The 24,927-nt window shown below is 32.8% G+C and overlaps 2 protein-coding genes across 2 annotated transcripts; one reads left to right on the top strand and one right to left on the bottom strand.

Moving 5' to 3' along the window:
* Nucleotides 1-12,705: 12,705 nt before the first annotated feature.
* Nucleotides 12,706-14,313, top strand: LOC123885058 (MDIS1-interacting receptor like kinase 1-like). Its single transcript, XM_045934281.1, has 2 exons — nt 12,706-13,306; nt 13,647-14,313. The coding sequence occupies exons 1-2, from the start codon at nt 12,721-12,723 to the stop codon at nt 14,066-14,068; spliced, it is 1,008 nt and encodes a 335-aa protein (XP_045790237.1). The 5' UTR covers nt 12,706-12,720; the 3' UTR covers nt 14,069-14,313.
* Nucleotides 14,314-16,477: 2,164 nt separating this feature from the next.
* Nucleotides 16,478-24,600, bottom strand: LOC123885057 (protein FORGETTER 1-like). The gene is made up of 29 exons (XM_045934280.1): nt 24,349-24,600; nt 24,128-24,279; nt 23,751-23,813; nt 23,515-23,676; nt 23,308-23,438; nt 23,156-23,232; nt 22,673-22,839; nt 22,442-22,516; nt 22,173-22,305; nt 21,868-21,928; nt 21,684-21,765; nt 21,012-21,140; nt 20,749-20,925; nt 20,559-20,646; nt 20,316-20,398; nt 20,113-20,204; nt 19,889-20,027; nt 19,616-19,722; nt 19,042-19,137; nt 18,872-18,959; nt 18,644-18,770; nt 18,403-18,475; nt 18,206-18,320; nt 18,038-18,115; nt 17,845-17,954; nt 17,365-17,527; nt 17,195-17,260; nt 16,985-17,087; nt 16,478-16,784 (listed from the first exon to the last, which is right to left on the bottom strand). The coding sequence occupies exons 2-29, from the start codon at nt 24,275-24,277 to the stop codon at nt 16,771-16,773; spliced, it is 2,949 nt and encodes a 982-aa protein (XP_045790236.1). The 5' UTR covers nt 24,278-24,279; nt 24,349-24,600; the 3' UTR covers nt 16,478-16,770.
* Nucleotides 24,601-24,927: the final 327 nt, after the last annotated feature.

The following is a 24,927-nucleotide window of genomic DNA, read 5'->3' as shown; positions in this document are numbered from 1 at the left end:
GAGCAAGGAGAAGAGATTTAGAGGCCAAGAATCGTCATTCAATCTAAGGTGAGAGTGGTTAAGCATAAGCTTGGGTGATCCAAGAGAGGGGAGGTGTCTAGCCTCCATTCCTGAACTCTCTCATCCAATTTCTTTGGGGTTTGGGTGAAGTTTCTTTATCATAAACATGTCTTTTCATCTTAGTATGCTTAATGAACATCTAGGAGGGAATATGTATATGTTTGATGATGGTTTTGCATGTTTATGCAACTTTGCTTATTTTGCAAGAAATTGACATGATTTTGTATGTGTGATGTGTTTTGGTGTTTTTGAATGTTAATACATGTATATATGTATGGTATATACATGATTGATCACTTGTTATGCATTTATAACATGTTATAATGTATTTTGGATGGATTTGGATGTTAAACCGCCTTAGAAAACTCAAGAACAGATATTTTCTGGTGTGGTTCGCTACCTGTTCGCTTAGCGAATGAGTTCGCTACCTGTTCGCTTAGCGAATGAGTTCGCTACCTGTTCGCTTAGCGAATGAGTTCGCTACCTGTTCGCTTAGCGAATGAGTTCGCTACAAGTTCGCTACCTGTTCGCCATGTACCTGTAATCCTCTGATGTTGTTCGCTACGGGTTCGCTACGGCTTCGCTTAGCGAATAGCTCTGTGACAGCAATTTTTGTTAATGTTTGTAAAGTGTGTGTATCCATGTATTTGGTTTCGTTTTGGTTTGGAATTATTATATGTTTAATAATTGTGTTGTGTAATGGCATTTATATAAAATGTCAAAGAAGTATATGTATTTTGTATATCGGGTTGTCCGATAAAGAAGAATATCAGTTTGTCTGATAAAGAAGTTTAATGGATTATGTTATCCATGTAGTGAGCAGTAGCTTCGTGCTAAGTGATTATCATATGTTTGGTAAATGCATGACATTCATAAATTCATGCATTATTTAGGGATATCAGACTTGTCTGATAAAGAAGGATATTGGACTTGTCCAATAAAGAAGAATATCAATGGTAAGTTCCTTGATAAAGAAGATGGTACCACATGCATTAGTCGTGTCTAGGTTGGCATGACATTGAATGTTTGGCATTAGTCGCATTTGAGTAAATGCGCAATTATGTGTTATGTGTTATGTGAGTTCTTTGTGTTGTCCGAAACGACGTGAAACTATCTGGTTGTGTATTTGTGAGTATGTGTTATCTGGTGTATTGCTTATCGAGGCATGTGTGTGAGTTAGTATTACGTGATAGGTTGAATATAGGTGCGTTTCTATATTCGTATGTATGTGATTATGTTTACTAACTCTCTACCTATTTGTTATGTGCTGGACCTTTGGGGGTTCAGGTATTCAGGTCGAGGTTTCGATCGAGTTTTAGCTGCAGATCGTTTTGGTGTGGAGCACTTTTGGTGAGGAGCTAGTGTAGGCTACCTTTGTATAGTTTTGTTAAGTTTAGTTTGGTTGAGATGTATATTAGTGCTCTGGTATTTTGTAACATCGAGTCGGGGATCGTTTGTATTCCGTCGTATATCGATGCGAACATCTTAACTTATGTTTTATGTAGATGAATTATCTTTTGAACTATTTTGTTCATTGCTTTGAAAATCCTTTATGTTATGTTTTCCGCTGCGACGTTTCGTGTCATGTGCACGATCGTTTAGAAAATGTTTTTCCGTAGCGCTCCGGCTACTTATCTTTAAAAAGTTTTTAAGATCACGTTTTTAAGGGTAGTTAGTTCGGGGTGTTACAATAGTGGTATCAGAGCAGGTCGGTTCATGTGAGCCATTAGGATTTTCTTTCTCTTGTATGAAGCATGTGTTGGGTACACTGTTAATACATTCTAACGTCAAGTTGTGATTCGTTCAGGAATCATGGCTGCTGCTAGGACCAACGCTCAGATTGCACAAGCTTTGACTGCTTTGACTACATTGGTGGTAAGGGATAATGACCCGGGAAGGGATAGTGAGAAAAGATTGGAAAGGTTTATGTCGCATAAACCAACTCTGTTTACCGGAGGCTATAACCCGGAGGGAGCTATCAAGTGGTTAGATGAGGTTGAGATCATCTTTGAAGCAATGAGTTGTTCTGAGGAGAACAAGACTACTTTGGGAACTTATGCCCTTAGAGAGGAGGCAATCGTTTGGTGGAGGAATGTGAAACTCAGGATAGGAGTGGACGGTGTTGCTATCGTTTGGGAAACTTTCAAAAGGGAATTTTTAAGGAAGTACTTTCCGGCTGATGTGAAGAATAAGAAAGTGATCGAGTTCATGGAGCTCAAGCAAGGAAATTTATCGGTCGCCGAGTATACGGCTAAGTTTGAAGCTTTGTGTGTGTTTAGTCCACACTACAACACGGTGGAAGCCGAAGAGGATAAGTGTGTCAAGTTCGAGAGTGGACTTCGTCCGGATATCAAGCTTTTGATTGGATTTTCTGAAATCAGGGATTTTCCGACCCTTATGACCAAGGCAAGGATTTGTGATGAAGATAGCAAAGCCAAGACCAACTACTATAAGGCTCCGAATGATAGGAAAGGAAAAGGTTTGGATCGTGGTAAGCCGTATGAGAACAAGGGTAATGGAAGTGGAAAGAAGAAGCAAGGAAGTGGAAGTTGTTACAAATGTGGAGAGCGGGGTCATATGTCATATGATTGCCCGAGGAGAAGCGACAAGTGTTTCAGTTGTGGTCAATTTGGGCACAAGGCCGATGCTTGTCGGGTGAAAGTGTTTTGTTTCAATTGTGGCGAGGAAGGTCACAAGAGTCCGGTATGCAAGAAACCGAAGATGCCGCGTTGAGGGTTCGTTCTCCGCTTTATCTCTTAGGTAATTTCGAGGGCGAAATTCTTTTAAGGGGGGTAGAGTTGTAACGACCCGATTTTTAGTAAATCGATATTTTATATATTTGCATATATTTTGGGTTAGTGTTAAATATTTATTTACGCGACCTATAATTATTTATCGCGAACATAAGTTTGTGAGCGAAACCTTTGTCGTGTTAATGGGCTTGGGGCGTGTGAGAGCTTAATGGGCTTATGCTATTGGGCTTGGTTCATGACCATTGGAGAGTAGTATAAGTACCAAGTCAAACCAATGAATAGTCTCACAATTCATTTTCATGAGAAGTTAGAAGTTGTAAGCTTAGGAGCAAGAACAAGCTAAGCTAGGGTTTTGGCAAGAAGAACACGAGCAAGGAGAAGAGATTTAGAGGCCAAGAATCGTCATTCAATCTAAGGTGAGAGTGGTTAAGCATAAGCTTGGGTGATCCAAGAGAGGGGAGGTGTCTAGCCTCCATTCCTGAACTCTCTCATCCAATTTCTTTGGGGTTTGGGTGAAGTTTCTTTATCATAAACATGTCTTTTCATCTTAGTATGCTTAATGAACATCTAGGAGGGAATATGTATATGTTTGATGATGGTTTTGCATGTTTATGCAACTTTGCTTATTTTGCAAGAAATTGACATGATTTTGTATGTGTGATGTGTTTTGGTGTTTTTGAATGTTAATACATGTATATATGTATGGTATATACATGATTGATCACTTGTTATGCATTTATAACATGTTATAATGTATTTTGGATGGATTTGGATGTTAAACCGCCTTAGAAAACTCAAGAACAGATATTTTCTGGTGTGGTTCGCTACCTGTTCGCTTAGCGAATGAGTTCGCTACCTGTTCGCTTAGCGAATGAGTTCGCTACCTGTTCGCTTAGCGAATGAGTTCGCTACAAGTTCGCTACCTGTTCGCCATGTACCTGTAATCCTCTGATGTTGTTCGCTACGGGTTCGCTACGGCTTCGCTTAGCGAATAGCTCTGTGACAGCAATTTTTGTTAATGTTTGTAAAGTGTGTGTATCCATGTATTTGGTTTCGTTTTGGTTTGGAATTATTATATGTTTAATAATTGTGTTGTGTAATGGCATTTATATAAAATGTCAAAGAAGTATATGTATTTTGTATATCGGGTTGTCCGATAAAGAAGAATATCAGTTTGTCTGATAAAGAAGTTTAATGGATTATGTTATCCATGTAGTGAGCAGTAGCTTCGTGCTAAGTGATTATCATATGTTTGGTAAATGCATGACATTCATAAATTCATGCATTATTTAGGGATATCAGACTTGTCTGATAAAGAAGGATATTGGACTTGTCCAATAAAGAAGAATATCAATGGTAAGTTCCTTGATAAAGAAGATGGTACCACATGCATTAGTCGTGTCTAGGTTGGCATGACATTGAATGTTTGGCATTAGTCGCATTTGAGTAAATGCGCAATTATGTGTTATGTGTTATGTGAGTTCTTTGTGTTGTCCGAAACGACGTGAAACTATCTGGTTGTGTATTTGTGAGTATGTGTTATCTGGTGTATTGCTTATCGAGGCATGTGTGTGAGTTAGTATTACGTGATAGGTTGAATATAGGTGCGTTTCTATATTCGTATGTATGTGATTATGTTTACTAACTCTCTACCTATTTGTTATGTGCTGGACCTTTGGGGGTTCAGGTATTCAGGTCGAGGTTTCGATCGAGTTTTAGCTGCAGATCGTTTTGGTGTGGAACACTTTTGGTGAGGAGCTAGTGTAGGCTACCTTTGTATAGTTTTGTTAAGTTTAGTTTGGTTGAGATGTATATTAGTGCTCTGGTATTTTGTAACATCGAGTCGGGGATCGTTTGTATTCCGTCGTATATCGATGCGAACATCTTAACTTATGTTTTATGTAGATGAATTATCTTTTGAACTATTTTGTTCATTGCTTTGAAAATCCTTTATGTTATGTTTTCCGCTGCGACGTTTCGTGTCATGTGCACGATCGTTTAGAAAATGTTTTTCCGTAGCGCTCCGGCTACTTATCTTTAAAAAGTTTTTAAGATCACGTTTTTAAGGGTAGTTAGTTCGGGGTGTTACACAATGTTAGTATGTGATTGATTGGATAATCTTGAAATCTAGAATGCATTATGAATGTTCTCCATGCAATTATATGACTTTAAAACTTAAATAACATATCATTTTGTTTGTGTCATCATGACTTGTATATATTCTAATTCCATAACTTTAATGCAATATATTTTGCAATCTTTGATCTTACATTTTTCTCATGATTTTTGTTCATACAAGAATAATAATCTCTTTCAAAATATCATGCTAAGTGTGAAAAGAATAAACATCTTTTGTGCAAATTTGCCTTTTTACACCTTTGTAATGATTCTTTCAAATATCCTCAAATTACTTTATCAAATGTTGTTTTATTGGTTTTGATTTTCAACATAAGTTTTTCTCACACATTTCACAATGGTCAATTTATTTTATCATGCCATAAACCAATTGAAATAACACTTGTCTTAATTCATTTTCTAACGTTCTTGTTGAAAATGTTTTAAAAAAAAAATTGGTGCATTGATTACATTGTTGATTAATATTTTTTTTTAAGTGCAAGACATGTTATGTGCTTAATGAAAACTTATTCTTAATGATCAATGAATAATTTTTGGAGTTAGTCTCTTAATTATCCTTCATGATAGGCCAAAAATTTTAAAACAATAAAAATGACAAAAAACTCATGATTTTGATAATCAATTGTATATGTCGTATTTCGTTATTACATAAGCTTGACTGATAGTACACCTTTTATGAAAATATTATTTCTACAAGTCTTATGTATGAACACTTATCTCAATATAAAGCTTTGGATGAAACCATTTTTGTTACACATCTTGATTAATATATATATATATATATATATATATATATTGCTTGATGCAAGTGTAACTTGTTGAATATGGTTTTCAAAAAATTGAGATTTTGATATGGCTTTATCAAAAGATCATTTTTCAATGATTTTAAACGAATATCCATTTTTTGTTGGATTTTTCTTTGAAGGATTTTAACAAAAGACCAAATGACCGGTCTTCATGAGAATAACTTATGTTTCTACTCTCCATAAGATTACAATTTGGTCTAAGAAGAAAAATTGTTACACATTATCTTTTTAAACTCACAATTTGACTATTTCTTAACATCAAAGTGTTGATTTTAATGTTTGATCATATTTCTAGACTTGTGTGTTATGTTGTCAAAGTTGACACGTGAACAAACTTTTTTTACAAATGATCATTCTTTCAATATTTTGCTTTGAAAAAGAATCATCTTCAATGTGAGAATATTCGAAAAAGAGAGAAATCGTTTTTGACATGTTTTCAATTTACTCTGATTTCACAGCTTCCTAATATGCGTCATTTTCTTTCTAATTTTAAAAGTTCATGGACAATTTTCAAATAATCTTTTATTCTTTAAATAACTACAACATAGTCTTGTTCATCATTTTTAGAATAATCATGTTTTAAAGGAAATGTTACCTCTACCCAAGAAATTGAAACATTTAGAGAATATCTATCTCATAAAATTTAGGGGAAGTTTTCTAAATTTTAAAATGTGTGTTTCTTTACAACTTTCATTTTCATTGAGATCAAAACCACTTTTTCTAAAAATCGAGAATGTATAGCATCTATTTTTTAAAAAAAAAAAAATCAATTGCTTGCATGTGTTTACATATAATATAATCATTATTCATGTTATGATTGAAATATTGATTGAAATAATTATTAATCATCGTACATGATATGTGCTTTAATGCTTAAATGCAAACTTGATAAGTTTGATATGTGAAAGAACTTCCCAATTATCTGATTTCTATATGCAATATATTCTTACTTTTGATCTCTATCATTGCACTTCAAATTTCATACTATTTTTAATACTTTTTGATAGATGACAAAAGGGGGAGAGATATATATGATGGGAGAGAAATGTGAGATGGAACTAATCAATGAAGAATGTTATGAATTAACCTCTTGCATGTATTTAGGGGGAGTTTAATTAAAATGATAAACATTAAACTCTTGCATGTGTTTAGGGGGAGCTTAATTGCATATCTATGAACATTCTTGCATTTGTTATTATATCCATCCATAAAACATAAGATTTATTCAATAGGTTTGTCATCATCAAAAAGGGGGAGATTGTTGAAGCAAAATCCTTTTTGATATGTGTTTTAATGACAACAAACCTTATGGAATAAATGTTAAGTTTTATGAATGGTGATCTACTGATGGTTGCACTTGAGTTTTTGTTTAAAGACAGATAATGATAAAAGTGGACGAGCTAGATGCCACTCACATCAACAAGTGCATTTTATATACTCAAACAATGAAAGAATTGGAGTATCATCAGATAATTACAACAATAGTATCACAAGCTTCATGAAGATTTTTAAAGACTGTTGTTTGAATCATACGAGGATTCATCGAACGTTCAAGCAAGAAAGTGAACTTCATGGTTAATAGTCTTCATCTTCACCACAAGGTTTACAATGGGAATTAAATATTCAAGGAAGATTAAGAGGATCGTAGTTGAAGAATCAAGATGGAAAAACCTGCATCACAAGCTACAAAAGAATATATTTGATGTTGTGTGACAAAACTTACATTGAGTTTTGTACTACATGCTTTGAAGAATTACAATTGCAATTAATATCAAAAGGAATGATGCATGTACGAAAGATCGTCAAAAGCTACTCAAAGTATCATCCTACCAAAGCTTGTCAAGATGACAATGTTTGAGAATAATCTTCCACGATGTTTTCAAAAGAGCTTATGCACAATGCATAAAAGTTTAATCATTCTCAATGATGAGTACACTCACGCCTCCACTAAATAATCTTAAAGATACTCATTGAACAAACAACAATGTGTGCAAAATGTCAAAGAGGAATTATGGGAAGTTTGCAACAACAAAAGAATTCAAAGTTGATTGACCAAAGAAGATATTATCTTCTCATAAAGAAAAGAAATATTATCAACTCTTATGAAACAATGTTCTCATCATGAACATGTTTATTTTCCTCAAGAGCATTCATATCAGTTCAGCACAATTACAAGAATCAACTTTGAAGAAGAAATCATTTCAAAGGTTGAATTATTTATAAGTCAGTAGAACGTTCTCAGAACGGTCTCCCAAGTTTGCGTGTTCAAGGATAATCACTTTTCATAAGTCAACTTGGTACAAGACAAGAATGAACTTTTATATGAGAGTTATTCCAAGGATCATAGCAGTGGAATAAATCATATAAGGCAACGAATGAATTATGACTATAGAACATTCTCTTGTTGTCATATTCAAGGAGTTACATGAACATATCTCTTGCCAAGGTTTATGATTCCCTCATGGACAACTGGTGCTGTTATTTAGACCAATGAAAATGCAGCAACAAAGAGTACATACAGCTTGCAAAGAAGCTTCAATACTGATCCAAGTACAAGAGTATGACAAGGGTGGCTACATTCTTCCATAAAAGAATAATTCCTTTACTATTCATGTGTCCTTTGAAGGACAAGTGAACAGTTGCTACTCTATGCCTTTATTGAGTGTTTACAGCTGTTTGACAACTTGCAACAGCTCTTTAAGCACATGGGGATTATCTACACCAGTACAGAGAATGATCTCCAAAATTCTGGAGAATGGTCTCCCAGATTTTTGCACTTATGTGGCAATCTTATCCAAAGCATCCCAATCTTATTTCCACACATAGGGAATATATTTGCAACGGATATATGTCAGAAACAACTCATTTACAGTTGGCAAAACGAATATCTCTGTCATCTAGTACTATGTCACAGTCAGAGACCATCGGAAGAATGATCTCCCAGATTTTTGCACTTATGTGGCAATCTTATCCAAAGGCATCCCAATCTGATTTCCACACATGGGGAATATGTTTGCAACGGATATATACTCAGAAACAACTCATTGACAGTTGGCTAAAGAATATTTCTGCCATCAAGTACAATGTGACAGTCAGAGACCATCGAAAGAATGATCTCCTGAAGCATCTAAAGGACAAATTCACATGGACTGTTTTGTTTCTCTCACAACAGCTATTTCTATACTCTCAACGGTTATAATTGATGTTCAAACTACAGAGGGACATCTCCATCTATAAATAGCATGGTTGGTTGCACAAGAAGAGCAAGAGTTCAAGCTACAAATCATAAAACACTTGTTTTTGTCTACAAGTCATAAAACTCTTCTACACTCAAAGATCTTCATTCTCATCTATACTTCTGGTATATTGAGTGTTTTTATTTGCTTCTCAAACTAACCTTTGAGTTTCAACAAAGCAAATATCTTAAGAGACCACTTTGGTACACAACTCACTTTTAAGTGGTTGTATCTTTGTCTCTTCTTTTTCACTCATACTCCAAGCTCTCTAGAAAAATAGGATCTATATTTCATGAGTATTTTGAGTGTAATTCATTTGTAAGCTTCACAAACGGTTAGGTGTGATTAAAAGCTTAGATCCAAGAAACCATTGATAAATCCTTAGGATTCTCTCAAATCAATTGGGTATAATTGATTGAGGTTACCTTGTAAAGGTAGAGCAGCTGGTTATAGCTGGTTACTTTGTGATCTTGGTTTAGATCATAAAGGGTCTTTGATCTGGGCTTAGATCAAAGGGAAGTTTCTGTAATCTTGATCTAGATTATAGTGGAAAACTCACAGGCGTGGGGACTGGACTAGCCCAGGATTCGGGTGAACCAGTATAAATTTTGTGTGTGAATCTCTCTTACCTTTAACTATTTATTTTCTGTAAACACACATCACACAAACCACTTAATTTACATTCACTTTGAATTCTCACACAGCAGAGAACATTCTCCAAACAAAGCAGAGAACGTTCTCCGAACACAGCAGAGAACATTATCTGAACAAGCTGTTTTATATTTAACTAACATTTATCCAAGTATACACTTGAGATCAATTCTGTAGTGCAGGATTAAATTTTTAAAAGGGTCACAATTCAAACCCCCCCTTTCTTGTGACTATTTCTTCCACTTCAGTGATGATGTTAAAATTTCTATTTTCTATATAAAAGATTTTTTTACCGGTATTAATGAAATTTCTTTTATACAAAAAAAATAATTTATTTAAGAAAATAACTTTGCACGGTATCTTAAGCGTGTGTAGTTGATGGTTTCCGGTAGTAAATATAAATCATATCTAAATTATAAAAAAATTGCACATAAATTATAAATGTTTCCGGTATTTCTTTAGTAATATTAATTAATATAGTACAAACTCACATAATGATGTTGGCTAGAGACTTTGAAGTGTGCCCATCTCAAAGGGCTCAGGTTTGATTCCTCTCGGAGAAAAAAAAAAAACTCTAATTTTAAATTGACCCCCACAAGTGAACGGTAGAATTGATCCCCTTAAATAGTCGATCATTGGACGGGATACTACATTTTCAAAATAGGAAAAAAAATTAATATGGTACAATCATATTTTATTTTACTATAAAGGATTATATATATGTATATATATATATATACAACAACAACAAATAAATTCATTCATTTTATTTCCTTACTATAATAATTTTTGTTTAAAATAAAAACATATTTTAAAAAAAAGCACAAAAAATTAAACTTGTATTTTGTTAAAAAAATTCCTGCAACCAAAAATAATTAATTTATTCAAGTTTTCAAATTATTGGAAAACAAATTTGTGATAATAACAATTTGAATTATTTCTTTTTTAAGTATGCAAATTAAACGCAATGTTATGTTTGACTTTTTTTAGTGAAAGTCATACGTATGGAGCATTGAAACTTAAAATTCTTTTCTTTCTTTACCGGGTAACCGATTGCACAGGTTGACAGAAAATATTTTGTTTTTAACGTGTTGTGAACATTGTTGTCTTCTACTGCCTTTCCTCTGTGTTATATTTTGCTGCGGGATGGATCTATTCATTAAATTCAATATTCAATCTATTAAAGGAAGCCAATAATTTCGGATCAAAAAATGGAATTCAATAATTTCATGGAATCAATTTAATGTTATTTATGTATGAGAAAAATAAAAATTCATTCAATTATAAAAAAATTAACAAAGAAAACATTTAATATTATATATTTTTATAATTAAATTCGTTTATTTATTTAATTTTATTTAACATTACTTTGTTACATATATTGCACGAAAATTCATATAAAATATTTAAAATTTATTTATTTTTATAAATTAGTTTGAATTCATATAAAATATAATTTGTTTCAATTCAATATATTTTTTTTACTTTGTTACATCCTGTATGAGAATTCCTATAAAATATTTTAAATTTTATTTCGCTTATTTATTTCAATTCATTAAAAAAAAAAACAAATTCATTTTATAACATGAAAATTCATATAAAATATTTTATAGTTTATTATATATACACAACACATTTTCATGACAACATCGTTTTATAATTTTTCTTATGATATATATGTATGAGACTCTTAAAGAAAAATCATAATAAATAAAAAGATGAAAGTTAATTATACTAAAGCAATAACATAATCTTTCAAACCAAAGCAACACATTGCTTAAGCTGTAAAATAATATTTACGGTAGAAATATTACATCTTTTCTATATATAAAAAAAATACACAATACACCTTTAAAATTAATTTACATTCATACTTGTGAGAAAGATTAACAATCACTTAAAACTCATATATTATGATTAACAATCACTTAACCCTAGTTCACATATCACTTATATTCTTCTTTTGGGTTCCACATCTGCAAAAAGTGAAAAGAATGATGAATATATAGATTAAGAAGAATATCGATAATAGAAAAATTGAAAATAGAAAAATTGAAAATAATACAAAGAAAATAGCTAAAGAGAAAAGAGATGGAAAATGTGTGATTTGAATGTTCAACCAAAGACCATTTATATAGGGAAAAACATGGGTATATAAGTAACTTTATCCATAATATGTAATTAAACCGATTAATAACAAATATATTGATTCCTTTTTTGGTGAATGTCATCTTATGATTTTTTGTAGAAAATTTAATATTTAACACACAAACATTAGAAAGAAGCAAAAAATCTCATGAAAATTAAATGCTTATAATGCAATACTAAAATTAACTTTGAAAAAATTATTATAATTTTTAAATAATTTCGTGATTATTACTTTTAATTATAAAAATAATTTAACAAATAATTTATTTATATAAAATATATAAACCGACTACAATTTTTAGAATATGTTTTTAATTTTTTTCTTTATTTTTTCAATATCAATCACTTGAAATTAAATGTTTCCTTTTAAATTACCCTAATAAAAATAAATCAACATATAATATTATATTTTAGGAATGTTCTATGCACATGATTTATACTACCTTTTATATATTGAATAAATCTGTGATACGAAATTTGAATTTGAATCAAGACACAAACAATGACTTTATTATAAGCAAAATTTGACAACAATGAAAATTTTAATTTAGGTAGTAAAATTATAACAACTTTCTAAGCAAGCCAAAAAAAGCCAAAAATCTCGAAATATTGAAGTCAATTTAATGCTATTAATGTACAAATTATTTTCAAATAATAATTTCGATTTAAAAATTATTTTCTTTTGAAATAATAATAAAATAATAATTTAAATATGAAAATTAGTATTTAAATTCGTTTTTTATTAGAAAAAAAAATCATGAAAAAAAAATTTGTGAATAAATTTTTTTCTTCCATAATCTTTCATAAATATGTACTTTATTTGAAATATAAATATATATTATTAATTTAAACTTGGTTATATTTTTATAATATTTAAACAAATTTGGTTAATTATTACTTAAATTTATTAAAGGGTGGCCATGGAGATTGATGGCATTTCAGAGACTTGGTTTTACAAGTTCAGACATTCTAGCTTGTATCAAGGAAACAAATGTGATTGGAATGGGAGGTACCGGCGTTGTTTACAAGGCCGAGGTACCGCATTCTAACACAGTTGTGGCAGTGAAAAAGTTGTGGAGATCAGGAAATGATGTTGAAGTAGGAGGAGGAGGAGGCGGTGATGAACTTGTTGGAGAGGTGAACCTGTTAGGAAGATTAAGGCATAGAAACATTGTTAGATTATTAGGATTTCTTTATAATGACACTGATTTGATGATAGTTTATGAATTTATGCCTAATGGAAACCTTGGAGATGCCTTGCATTGTAAGCAAACAGTTAGACAGCTTGTGGATTGGGTTTCGAGATACAATATAGCTTTAGGAGTTGCTCAAGGACTTGCTTATCTTCACCATGACTGTTATCCGCCGGTTATTCATCGCGACATTAAGTCAAATAATATACTTCTTGATGCAAATCTTGAGGCAAGGATAGCAGATTTTGGATTGGCCAAGATGATGGTCCGTAAGAACGAAACCGTCTCCATGGTTGCCGGTTCCTATGGCTACATTGCTCCTGGTGAGTTACTTGTTTCCGTATCTTGTTTTATCTGTGATTAGAAGTTATAACTACATTTTGCTTACTTGATTACCACTTTAGATCAAGAAGGATAGTTAACAAAGTTTAATTAATACGTACTGATATTAAACACACGCACGCCCCTAATCGCATTTCACTAGGTAGATATTTTTGGCAATATTTTAGCTAGTAAAATAATATAACAAACTAAACAAAGTTACAACATGGTTAGATACGATTAGACATCTACGTAAACATTTTTACACTGTCAGTGCATACCAATTAAACTCTAGTTAATTTCTCTGAGATCATAACATTTCAACGATTTACGAATTCGCAGAATATGGCTATGCATTGAAGGTGGATGAAAAGATTGATGTATACAGTTACGGAGTAGTTTTATTCGAGCTTCTGACAGGAAAGAGGCCGCTTGATGAAGAATTTGGAGAAAGTGTAGACATTGTAGAATGGATTAGAAGGAAGATTAGAGATAACAAATCTCTAGAAGAAGCATTAGATCAAAGCGTAGGAAACAGCAGACATGTTATAGAAGAGATGCTTTTAGTTTTAAGAATAGCAGTTATTTGCACTGCTAAGCTTCCTAAGGAAAGACCAAGTATGAGAGATGTGATAATGATGCTTGGAGAGGCAAAGCCTAGAAGAAAAATCAGTGGCAACAATGAAACATCTTTAGCAGCTAACAACATTAATAACAAGGAGATGTCAGTTTTTAGCACATCACCAGTTAGTGGCCTTCTTTAGGAACAAGATTTGAGTTTCACCAACCAATCGTTAGTTGGTCCAGTGATGATTGGATCTGGTAGGAAGGACCACGGTTCGATCTCCCGCAACTGCGATCGAGAGGGAGCTGAAACCACTTGATGCCAGAACTGACTCTGGACCATATTAGGCGGTTCAGTAGACCCGATATCGGTGGTGAAAACTAAAAAAGATTTGAGTTTCACCTATGTAATTTTGTAATCAGTGATGCAATATTTAATTGTCTTTGTAATATTAATTAATGTAATGAGATTAATTTGTGAAAATAAATTTTCTATGTATCCTTATTTTCGTACAGAACCATAGAACTCAAATATCTCAATATCTCATCTACCATACAATTTAAAAAAAAAAATTATCAACAAAATCTAGTGCGAGATTTTAGCACTAGAATATAAAATCTAGTTTATATTTTTAGGTTGTGTGTAAAGAAAGAAAAAAAAAGTAAAATATATTTTAGGTTTGGTCAAGAATATATTTTAGGTTTAGATTGTACCAAAACAAAAAAAAAATATTTAGGTTTAGATATAAATAATAGATGGGAATGAGCAATCCATGCATCTTTCTCTAAAAGTTCGTTTGGCCGAACTTTTTTAGAGCTTATGCAAACCACTTGTGCAATATAAATTAAGTTTTATGTTAGTTTATAAGTTTACGTACACTAGTGAAAACTATAATTTTATAAATTTTTTTAGGGTTATGCTAAACGGTGCCTCCGGAGCACACTCTTTAAACATACCAAAAATAGAAATAAAAGATAAAATTAATATTGATAAAATAACTTTTTACATTTTCGATGCACTGAATGCACAAGTCCCGAGACAAAATTTATATATTTATATGCTTAACCAATGTTCTGGGGGCATTGTTTAGCATTTTCCATTTTTTTATCATAAACTACATTGACAAACTTATAATAATATATAAAAATTGCATAAGTTGTTTGCATAAGCTCTAAAAAAAAGCTAAGGGCTCGTTTGGATAAACAGCTTATACGAATGCTTATAGCATTAGAGCTTTTAATACGAGAGCTTACGCCATAAGCTCTTATGCTGAATAAGCTATTTATGTTTGGATATGTTCATTAAAAAGTACTTACGTAAATTGAAGTGTTTGGATGTCTCATCACATAAGTAATTATAAATTTAAGATTGATTTTGCATAAAAATAAATAAATTTAATATTGACTCGAAAAGATAAATTAAAAAAAAAAAAGTGGGATACTTTTAAAAAGATAAGTGTGAAGAAGGACAAAAAAATAACCGTAAAAAAACAAGAAGATAAGTTTAAGATTGATTCAAAAAATAAATTCTAAAAAATACGTTAATATTGTGTAAAATGGAGTAGGCGGGATTCGAAGCGGGATCCTTTTTCATAAGCTCCATGTTAAGCCCAACGATAAGCATATTATACGAGCTTATTAAAATACTAGTTAAGAGACCCGTGCATTTGAACGGATACTTAAATTTTATTTGATATTTAAGTTTATTATTATATTATGATAAAAAATATTTAAAAATTTGTTAAAAAATATTGTTATAATATAAGTGAAATTATTATTATCTTAAAAAACTTGTTAAAGTCATTGTCCCGTGTATATTTTTAAATAAATTATATTATTATTTTGAATCAGTAACCTATTGGGCGAAATTTTACATTTTCAAGGTGAAAATATTGGGTTCAAGATTCAAACATCGATTCCTCTTTTATGCATAGATTTGTTCAACTTCTTTGATGTTTTTTTTTTTTTTTTACGCAATTCTTTGATGTTATTAGATTGTGTGGTTCCTATTTTTATGTTAGATTTCTTCAACAAATAAAGATTATTATTCGAGTAAAATTACAATTAAAGGTACAAAATATGAAATTTTATTAAAATTGGTAAGGAAAAATTAACTAACTTGGTAGCAATTGACAAAACTTTTTTTTTTTCTTATGCCTAAAGTTTCTATGATCTTTTATTATTTTTATTTCTTTCTATTTTCATGGATAGATTCTTATTTTTATTTTATTCTTATCTTTATGCGTATATTTTTATTAGAGTAAAATTACAATAAAGGATATAAAATTTGGAATATTATTAAAACTAATAAGGTCAAATTAGTAAATTTGATAGTAATCAATTTTATTATAGTAGAAATAGATAAGTTATAAAATTTATTTAGAATAAAATATTTAAAAATTTGTTATAAAATCTATCTACTATTAGTATAGATTAGTAGTAGTAGTAGGGTCCGTTTGGCCCGATTTTTTTAGAGCTTATGCAAACCGCTTTTGCAATTTTTATATATTATTATAAGTTTGTCAAGTTAGTTTATGATAAAAAAGTTTATAAAATTACAATTTTCACTGGTAGTTTATAAAATTATAAGTTTGCATAAGCTATTTTGATAAGCTCTAAAAAAAGCTCGGCCAAACGAGCCCGTAGTAGATAGATGTAGATTTTTTTATGTCTAACCGTTCCAAAGGCGCCAAACAACTTGCTTAAATCGCAAACCCAACCATATGAAAAGCGTTCTTCATTTGTCGGACAAATTTGACTTTACTTATTAACTCTACAATTTAAACCAAGTGACAACTTTGAGCCCAACTCCACCTATATCCACCCATTTTCCTGACATACAGTTGCCTGATAGCATCTAATAAATGTCAACTCAATCTTTCCTTTCCCTTCTTCTAACATCCTATGGGGGGTAATCTGCAGAAGATGTCAAAAGGAAATATATAATAAGTATATGCATCAAATGACAGTTTTGACTATATATATACATATAGTAACTAGTAGGCCATATCACAAGCCATATATATATATATATATATATATATAAAACAAGCCATATATTCCATGCGAAGGTGTGCTTTTAAGAAAAGGTGGTAGGTATGGAGAGAGAATGGAACCTTTAAGCACAGTTTCAGCTATTGCTGCATTAGGTAAGAGAAGCCCAGCAAATTTTTTATTATTACAACGAACAATGCATAACCTCTTCTGATTTTGTTCGACCTGTACATATTTTTATTTGAAGTTATAATTATTTCAAAAAGCGACAAATTAATACATTTTAACAGCAAAATGTTTTTTCTCATGAATATATTGAGTTGGCGACATACCTGCACAGCCTTTTCGATTGCAGTCCAAAGTGGAAGAATGACACCAGCTAAGACATTTACTTTCACCTGTAAGATAGATGAGATTCACAATACAAATGTATATGGTTCAGTTCCATGTGTGCCAATTAGGCCACAAGTTCACAACAATAAAGAAGCGAGAAGTTAATTACCGTAGATGATGAAGCTTGTTCACATGATGAAGCTGCATTATATTCGTGCTCCCAGAGAGGTTTGACCTTCCCTAAAGATTCATCTACTTCTAAATAATTTTCCAGACTGATATCACTACAATTGCCAGAAGTCGGACAAACTATCTTATACCCCGAAGCCAAACTGGAACAGAAATAACAAACATAATGATATCAGTATACGAAAGAAATAAAAGCCATTTGATTGTTCAGATTCAAGTGAGGTAAATGAAATAAAACAATACTTCAAGTGTAATTTTATGTTGTGACAGAGAAGAGCCACTCAAGCTTACAGGAAATTTACCTTACAAGTTACAACTATAAAACATGATGTCACATGGGACTAAATGTCAGACAATTGATAGTAAATGATAAAGAGATTATATGCTGGACACGATAAATTTTCACTCATTGAAATCGAATAGTTATACAACAAGTATGACAAAAACAAAAAAAAATTACCTTACAAGTACTAAAATAACACGACGTTTTCCATCATGCTTCTTCTTGGACCTGCGGAAGCCACCACCAACTCCAAGCTTCTGATTCCTAACCCTCATGGACTTTGCAGCCTGATGCATAAATGATATTCAGCAAAATATGTATGTTAGAGTAAATCAAAATTTAGTTAGGACATCTGAGAAAGCATATGCACCTCCCATGAAACTCTTCCATCCAATGTGAATGTGTACAGATAACTCGAAGCCGCAGACGGTAGATCAACATATATTTTCTGCGTCAAATGAAAGTTATCTTCAGTCTTAAATTTGCTATACAGCAAAATAAGAAAATGAGTAGTAGAGTTTAGGGCAAAAATAAATACCTTTTTGCTGTCCCGGGCAATCGCTTTCAAGTCAACAATGCCTGTGCCAAGGATACCTTTATCGCGGTCTTCTCGAATAAGATGATTCAAGATATCCACAAAGAAATCAAATAGCCTGTTGATGCAGCGAAAATTAGTGCATAGAGCAAAATGCTGAAATTAGAAGCATCAAATCATTTCATTCACAAAATACAAACCTATTCTGAGTCAAAGGAGCTATTCCCAAAATCCGGTTGAGAAAATGTCCAATATCGTAGTTATCATCAGCGCCTTCAAATATAAGAAATCAACATTTAATAATGAGGAAAAACACAGATAATATAGTTTCATAAAGTTCACAACAGTCAATGATGAAACCTGAAATATATTTTGATTAGATATCATCGTTACTATATACCTATTCAATCTAATATTAGACAAGGGAAAACAGTGAATTACCATGGAGGATGTCTTCAGAAATTCCAACAGAAGCAAGAGCAGTTTTTGCTTGTGTCGTGAAATGCTTAACTGTATTGCATTTTGGTTCAGATACGCATCCTGGAGGTAACACGGGAAGAAGACCATCCTACATAATTATTTTTATCAGTAGATGGATTCGACTTGTTCGTTACCCATTAAACCTATTGTTAATATGCACATTTGTTATTTTCAACTAAAACTAGATACCTTTGTCATTATTACTGTGTACAAATGCTTCAGAGCCTGTGTCCCATAAATGCTATCATAGTTGTATGCACTTAATGAAGGTCCAACCCTGTAATGCCCACAGGTACGACATCAACTGAGATGTTATCCATGTCAGCTCACTGAAAACACAGCTGATGAATACAACTTACCTACGATCCCCTTGTGTCAAAGCTCCAAGGGATTGTAATCTCTTAGCAATAGTTGATACAAACCGGCGTTCTCCACCCAGATTTGTAATCAGTATTCTGAAGAACATTGACAAAAATAAGAAATTGGGTCAAAAGGGTGTACCATCAACAAATTGGAGAACTGCTGATAGGGGACTAAATTGATGGTTCCACAAATTAAATAGTATCTCAGTGGAGCCTTGGGATTTGTGTAAATGATTCCCATTTTTCTGTTCTTTCTTAGTGAATATACCATTTTTAGTATTCCTTCCGTCTCATATTAAGTGGTCTCATTATTTGTCATTTTAAAACACTAATGAAGCATTAATTACTTTTTTCCACTAATACTCTTATTTATTGTATTTCAATCCACCTACTTATGTTACTAATGAGGGTATTTAGTCAAAAACCAAATTGATGAATAATGCTTAGCACGCAAATAAGCTTAAACAACACTTAGTTTGAGCTACATGCTCACCAGAGGCAAAACAAACAGTGGTAAACATATATCATATACAGAATTGAAAAAACAAAATTAATCGATAGAACCAGTGACCTATATGATGGTACTGACGCTTGACTTGATCTATGAGTTCTTCCAAGCTGCTGAATTACTCGATCCGCACTCCATGGAAGTTCTAGAGTTAAATGAACCCTTCTTTTCTATTTTGTAATGGTCATTCAGAACAAAACAGAAAAATAATTATAAAGTTCAAAAACTAATACAATATCACATGTTTCTGGACAGATAATGGGCAAAACCATCAAAATAGTAGGACAGAAAAAACTGCTGATACTAGGGATAAAAAAAATTAAACAGTTTGATTACGTTATTCGGTGCACTGGTGTGTGCCTGCAACGAAACTCCAGTTGATCCTGCATCAGATACAATTGCCACTAACTTCCTACCGTCCATGAAGTTCTCTCTCTCTTTCATGTTGACCATCTCGACAGTTTCACCTTTTTCTCTAAAGGGAAAAAGACAAAAAGCTAATTCAGGTAAGAACGATCAATGTTTATTGATTAGATATATATATATATTTTGCGACTCACATTCGCTTCTTATAAATCACATTTTCACTAGTGTCCCTCACAAGCCTTGCCTTCCTTCCTGTAATTTCTGCAACTTTTTCAGGGCCTCCTAACTGCATAAAAGAAGCATTTAGAGTCTAGTAAAAGAACTATAAATTGGCATATACTTGTATTAATTGCAGAGGAAGATGAGTATTCAGTATGAATCAACAATGATCATTTACCTCGTGAATAAGTTCATCCAAGGGATTCTCTGGAAGATCCAAATTACGAATCATCTCTAATATTTCTCTCTTTCCCTTCATTGCTGTATCAAATTAATGGTAAAAAATAAAATGGTTCTCATGAGGAGTTTTTATGTACTGAATACTACCATCACTGCTTTAAAAGAACTTCATGAGGAGTTAATTATTTTCCAAAATAATGAAAATATATGCAACATTTATAACAAACACAACATGTGATACCTGCGGCGGGATGTTCAACTTCAGGGTAATATTCTTCAACAAATTTTAACAAAATTGCCCGAGTTGGAGCAACAGACTTTTCGAAATCCTAATCAACACAATAAATGAATAAACAAAAAAAAAACACATAATGCAACTGAAATGCAGGAAACGTTTTATACGAAATGAAAAAGGATCCAAATAGTTATACCTCTGAAACAGCTTTATCTTCTGAAACAGCTTTATCTTTAGCAAACGCTTCACTCAACCTTGCTTCACCCGTACTCTGTAGACCTATGACTACACATTCATATTTGTCTATCGCAAGAAGCGACAGGTTCACTGCAGTTGATACTTTCAACGACGTAGACATGTGTCTGAAGAAGTTCTGCAAATGTACAAGCCAATTTGAAAACCTCAGTAAATAAAGAGACATGAAGAACTTGTCTGTAGGCACCCACATAGACTTAATACCTGATGACTTGCCCAATATTGTCCCCATAAACTACTACTAGCTTTAACTGTGTTGGGTAGGTGCTCAATGGAAACCTTCAAGGCCTCAAGCAAAAACGCCCAAAATTCTGCGGCTTTTTTGTACATATCCTATGAAATTTGATAAAAACATACATCATCAGATGAGCATACTGAATTCAAAAGAAATTTGATAAGAAAATAAATCACCAGCTGAAAATATTGAAATCAAAAGACAGATGAATGTGTTATTAAAAATATAGACAACTGTAATTTTATAATAATAATTATATGAATACAGACAGCCTTTAGAGATGCTGAATGGGGGGGGGGGGGTGAGGGGGGTGTTAAGAGTCCCATATTGGATGAGATATGGAAAGGGACATACACCACTTTGACCCCGAAGTATACATAGGACTTAGAAACACTTGTTTAGGGTTCATAATTTTGTATGCTTTATGGCATTTAATCCCGACAATGAACATTCCGACACAAACATTTGGGAGTAGAGAGTCTTCACCCAACTCTATAACAGCACAAGCCAGCAACTATTTACTACTAATTTGGTGATGAAATTTTGTTTTCTTCAATTAATTATTCACAGAGGAGATTACTGAAATTAAATAACAAGTAATGGTATTAGCAAAGCAAGACAAAGAAATTAGTTGGTCATACTATCATCTTATCATTTAGAACTGCTACAACAATTGCAACATCAGCACCCTCGTAGCTAAGCGTACGACTTATATACATGCCCCTGAAATTAGGAAAAAAAAAAAGCAGAACAATATACATTTCAGACACATATATAAGTGCATGTAAGGCTGAGAGTAGGTGGTGTTTGTAGAAATATTATAACCTTGCTTTCATGTCCATTGCAACTAGCTCTAGAGCTCCAACGTCCCCTTTTTCAATATTATCTGGATTCATCATCTCATTTATTAAAAATACACACACATGCAAACAAATAAATAAATTATAACAATTTATAAAATGCTCAATGTGATGTGGAAAAGATGACAGGAGAATGGAGCTTCTACACTTCGAGATGAATCTGGGTACAAACATTGCCCGTAGCACTCCTCAGAATAAAATGTGAAGAAGAAAGATGACGAGTCATAGTTAATATTTTTAAAAACAAAAAGATAAGAGAATGTACACTACCTATAAATGCACCAAAATCAGGGAAACATGTTCCATCTCCCCAAAGGCCAAGTCGAACCATGTAACCCATATCGCGAGGTTCAGAAGCACCCGTAGCCGAAGAGTAAACGACCCGGGCATTAGGTAGTTTAATCTGTCGAATTAGATTGAAAGAACTTAGGATAATCCATAATGAACTTAGGATAAGAACTTAGGATAACGTCAATGCCTACTTCAACTTACAAAGAGTGATATTAGAAGCTTTCAGTTAGAGAGTAAGATGAACAAACCTGGATATTACATACTGCTTCAGCGGCTTTGGTGGGCTTACCCTTTTTGGGATTCGAATTTTTTCCTTTTTGAGACTGCAATGAAGCCACTCACACTCTTTAGAGTAAATAAATATAAATTAAACACAAAAATATACTTAAAATACCACTTAATAATAATATACATCAAAGTTAAAGGGAGGAAATACCAATTTACACTAGGAATAATTTTGATTTAAAAGAGTCTGATACCTCATCAAAAATGATAAGGCCGTCAAACCCAGTTCCACACCACTTCAGGAGCTGTCCCATACGGGTAACATCGTTTTTATTAGATGCTATCAGGCAACTGTATGTCAGGAAAATGACTCCCTCGGTAATGCCAAGCTCATCGTAAGACAGTGTGTTCAAAGGATGCACTGGATAGATTCAAGAAAGAAATATATTTAAATGCATAAAAATTCTTGCAATATACAAAACACAATTACAAGAATTTTTCAATGAAAAATCTTAACCAAGGAAGCCAAAGACCATCAGTAAAACTTCATATTTTGGACAAAATAAGAATTATCGGACACAAGAAACTAAAAAATAACAGGAAGATAAGATATCCTATAAATAAAACTGGAGGAAAATTCATGGAGCAGACAATAAATAACATCTGTCCCTTGAAGTAGTTTAACACATAGATTTATAATATGGAAAAAGGGGATAAAAAAAGAGATTGAATTATACCACTAATGGAGCTAGCACCAACGTCATCCAAATCTCTTCGGACATCCAAATTCAGAATGGAATTACTGGAAATCCACCTGATACAAATAAAAAATGAACGGTTGATATTAAAAAGAACCGTTGCCTAAAAATGTATGATGTGCTTAACTTACAGTGACTTCTTCCTTCCATGAGACCAGTTTTCACGGATTACGCCAGCAATTGTTCTTCCTTTACCAACTCCAGTTCCATCTCCAAGTAGAAAGCCAGCAGTCGCACCATTACCGATTTTCTGTGTGTGTCTCTGCATATAAACAAGCATCACAACACGCTAAATTTAATTTTAATAATAATTTATTATATGTGGCCGGAGATATAACCTGACAGATGTGAACTGCAGCTTCTAATTGTATGCCCGACAAAGAAGAATTGTGGAGTATGTTTGGTACATAAGTGCCCCGTGGTAGTTTAACACCACTCAGAAATGCTGTTTCAATGATGCGTCCGGGGTGTCGAGGTTTGCGGTATAATTTGGCACCTCTCTGCATAAAAACTAAGAAATTAACTTTGAACTTTTCAACAATCGCAAACAAAATTTAAAATACATCTGACTCACGTATTTTGTGAATAATGTTGTGTCTGAACTGTCGTCTTTATGGTCCTCGACCTCCTTAAGAGGCTGTGTAAATAAAACGCAGGCTTGTTAGCTCTAGTGAATTAGGGTAGATCAAGGTACTCATCGTGATATAATATATAGAGAAATAGGTTTGTATATTTCATTGATAATACTGATATTAGTTTACAGTAATATATACACAAGTGAACAACCCTAAAGTGTAGGGAATCAAGCAATTAAATCTCCTAATAATTATCAACTAATCAGAATTGAAAGTAACAGATATACACGCCTAAATAAGGAAAGGAATTGAAAACTAATTATTATTATTGATATAATATACCAAACATACACGTAATCTATTAAATAAACTAAACCTGGTTAAGAAATTCGGTTTCGGTCATAGCCATGAAGTTGTCGTCTTGGAGACAGAGAGGACAAACAACACATGATGTTGGCAGGATGAAGGTCTTCTTGCAGTCAGAACATTTACGAGGCAGCGTCGGATTCGGAGGAGAGGTCGACATACCTGAACAAAATTATTAGCACATGCTCGGATGAATCACTTAAACCAGAGAAAGACGAACAGAAATTAAACCTGAGGTTTGGAAGAGGATGAAGGGAAACGTGAGGCGGAGAAGAAGACGGTGCGGCGGCACGGCGGTGCAGAGAAGAGTTTGCGAATCTGCGTTTGCGAATTGCGTTTTACCAGACGGTTGTGTGAAATGCGAATTGCGTGTTTGCGTTTTACTAGATCTGTGCTTGTGTGTGAAATGCGATTCGACGTGTGTGTAAAACTATTTATAATATCACTACTTATTATTATTATTATTAATTAAACTTTGTTAAATATCCTTCTTGATCTAAATTATCCTTCTTGTTAAATATCCTTATTAGTAATAAAATTAAACTTTCTATATGAGAGGACATAGCTTAGTTGGTTGGACATCGCATTATATATATGCACCCCAGTCATCCCATTTATCCACTATATGGGTGGAATTTCTAGCCACTAGGCTACTTGACCAAAAAAAAATTAAACTTTCTATCATCAGTTGGTTCGGTAGTGATTGGCGATAAATTTGGTAGGGAGAACCACAGTTCGATCCCCCGCAACTGCGATCGGGAGGGGGCTGAAACCACTTAGATGTCAGCACTGACCTCCGAACCAGATTAA

The sequence above is a fragment of the Trifolium pratense genome, linkage group LG5 (assembly GCF_020283565.1).
Source record: "Trifolium pratense cultivar HEN17-A07 linkage group LG5, ARS_RC_1.1, whole genome shotgun sequence".
In the NCBI taxonomy this organism is placed as follows: domain Eukaryota; kingdom Viridiplantae; phylum Streptophyta; class Magnoliopsida; order Fabales; family Fabaceae; genus Trifolium; species Trifolium pratense.
Note: the sequence above shows the minus strand (reverse complement) of the source record. Positions and strands in the feature narration are given on the sequence as shown.

Excerpts from the sequence above, each read along its gene's own strand:
- LOC123885057 (XM_045934280.1), bottom strand. The coding sequence starts at position 24,277 with ATGTCGACCTCTCCTCCGAATCCGACGCTGCCTCGTAAATGTTCTGAC. Across the intron at positions 19,138-19,615 it reads GCGTCAGTACCATCATATAG|AATACTGATTACAAATCTGG; the intron begins GTCACTGGTTCT and ends AATGTTCTTCAG. Across the intron at positions 18,771-18,871 it reads ACACAGTAATAATGACAAAG|GATGGTCTTCTTCCCGTGTT; the intron begins GTATCTAGTTTT and ends ATAATTATGTAG.
- LOC123885058 (XM_045934281.1), top strand. The coding sequence starts at position 12,721 with ATGGCATTTCAGAGACTTGGTTTTACAAGTTCAGACATTCTAGCTTGT. Across the intron at positions 13,307-13,646 it reads CTATGGCTACATTGCTCCTG|AATATGGCTATGCATTGAAG; the intron begins GTGAGTTACTTG and ends ACGAATTCGCAG.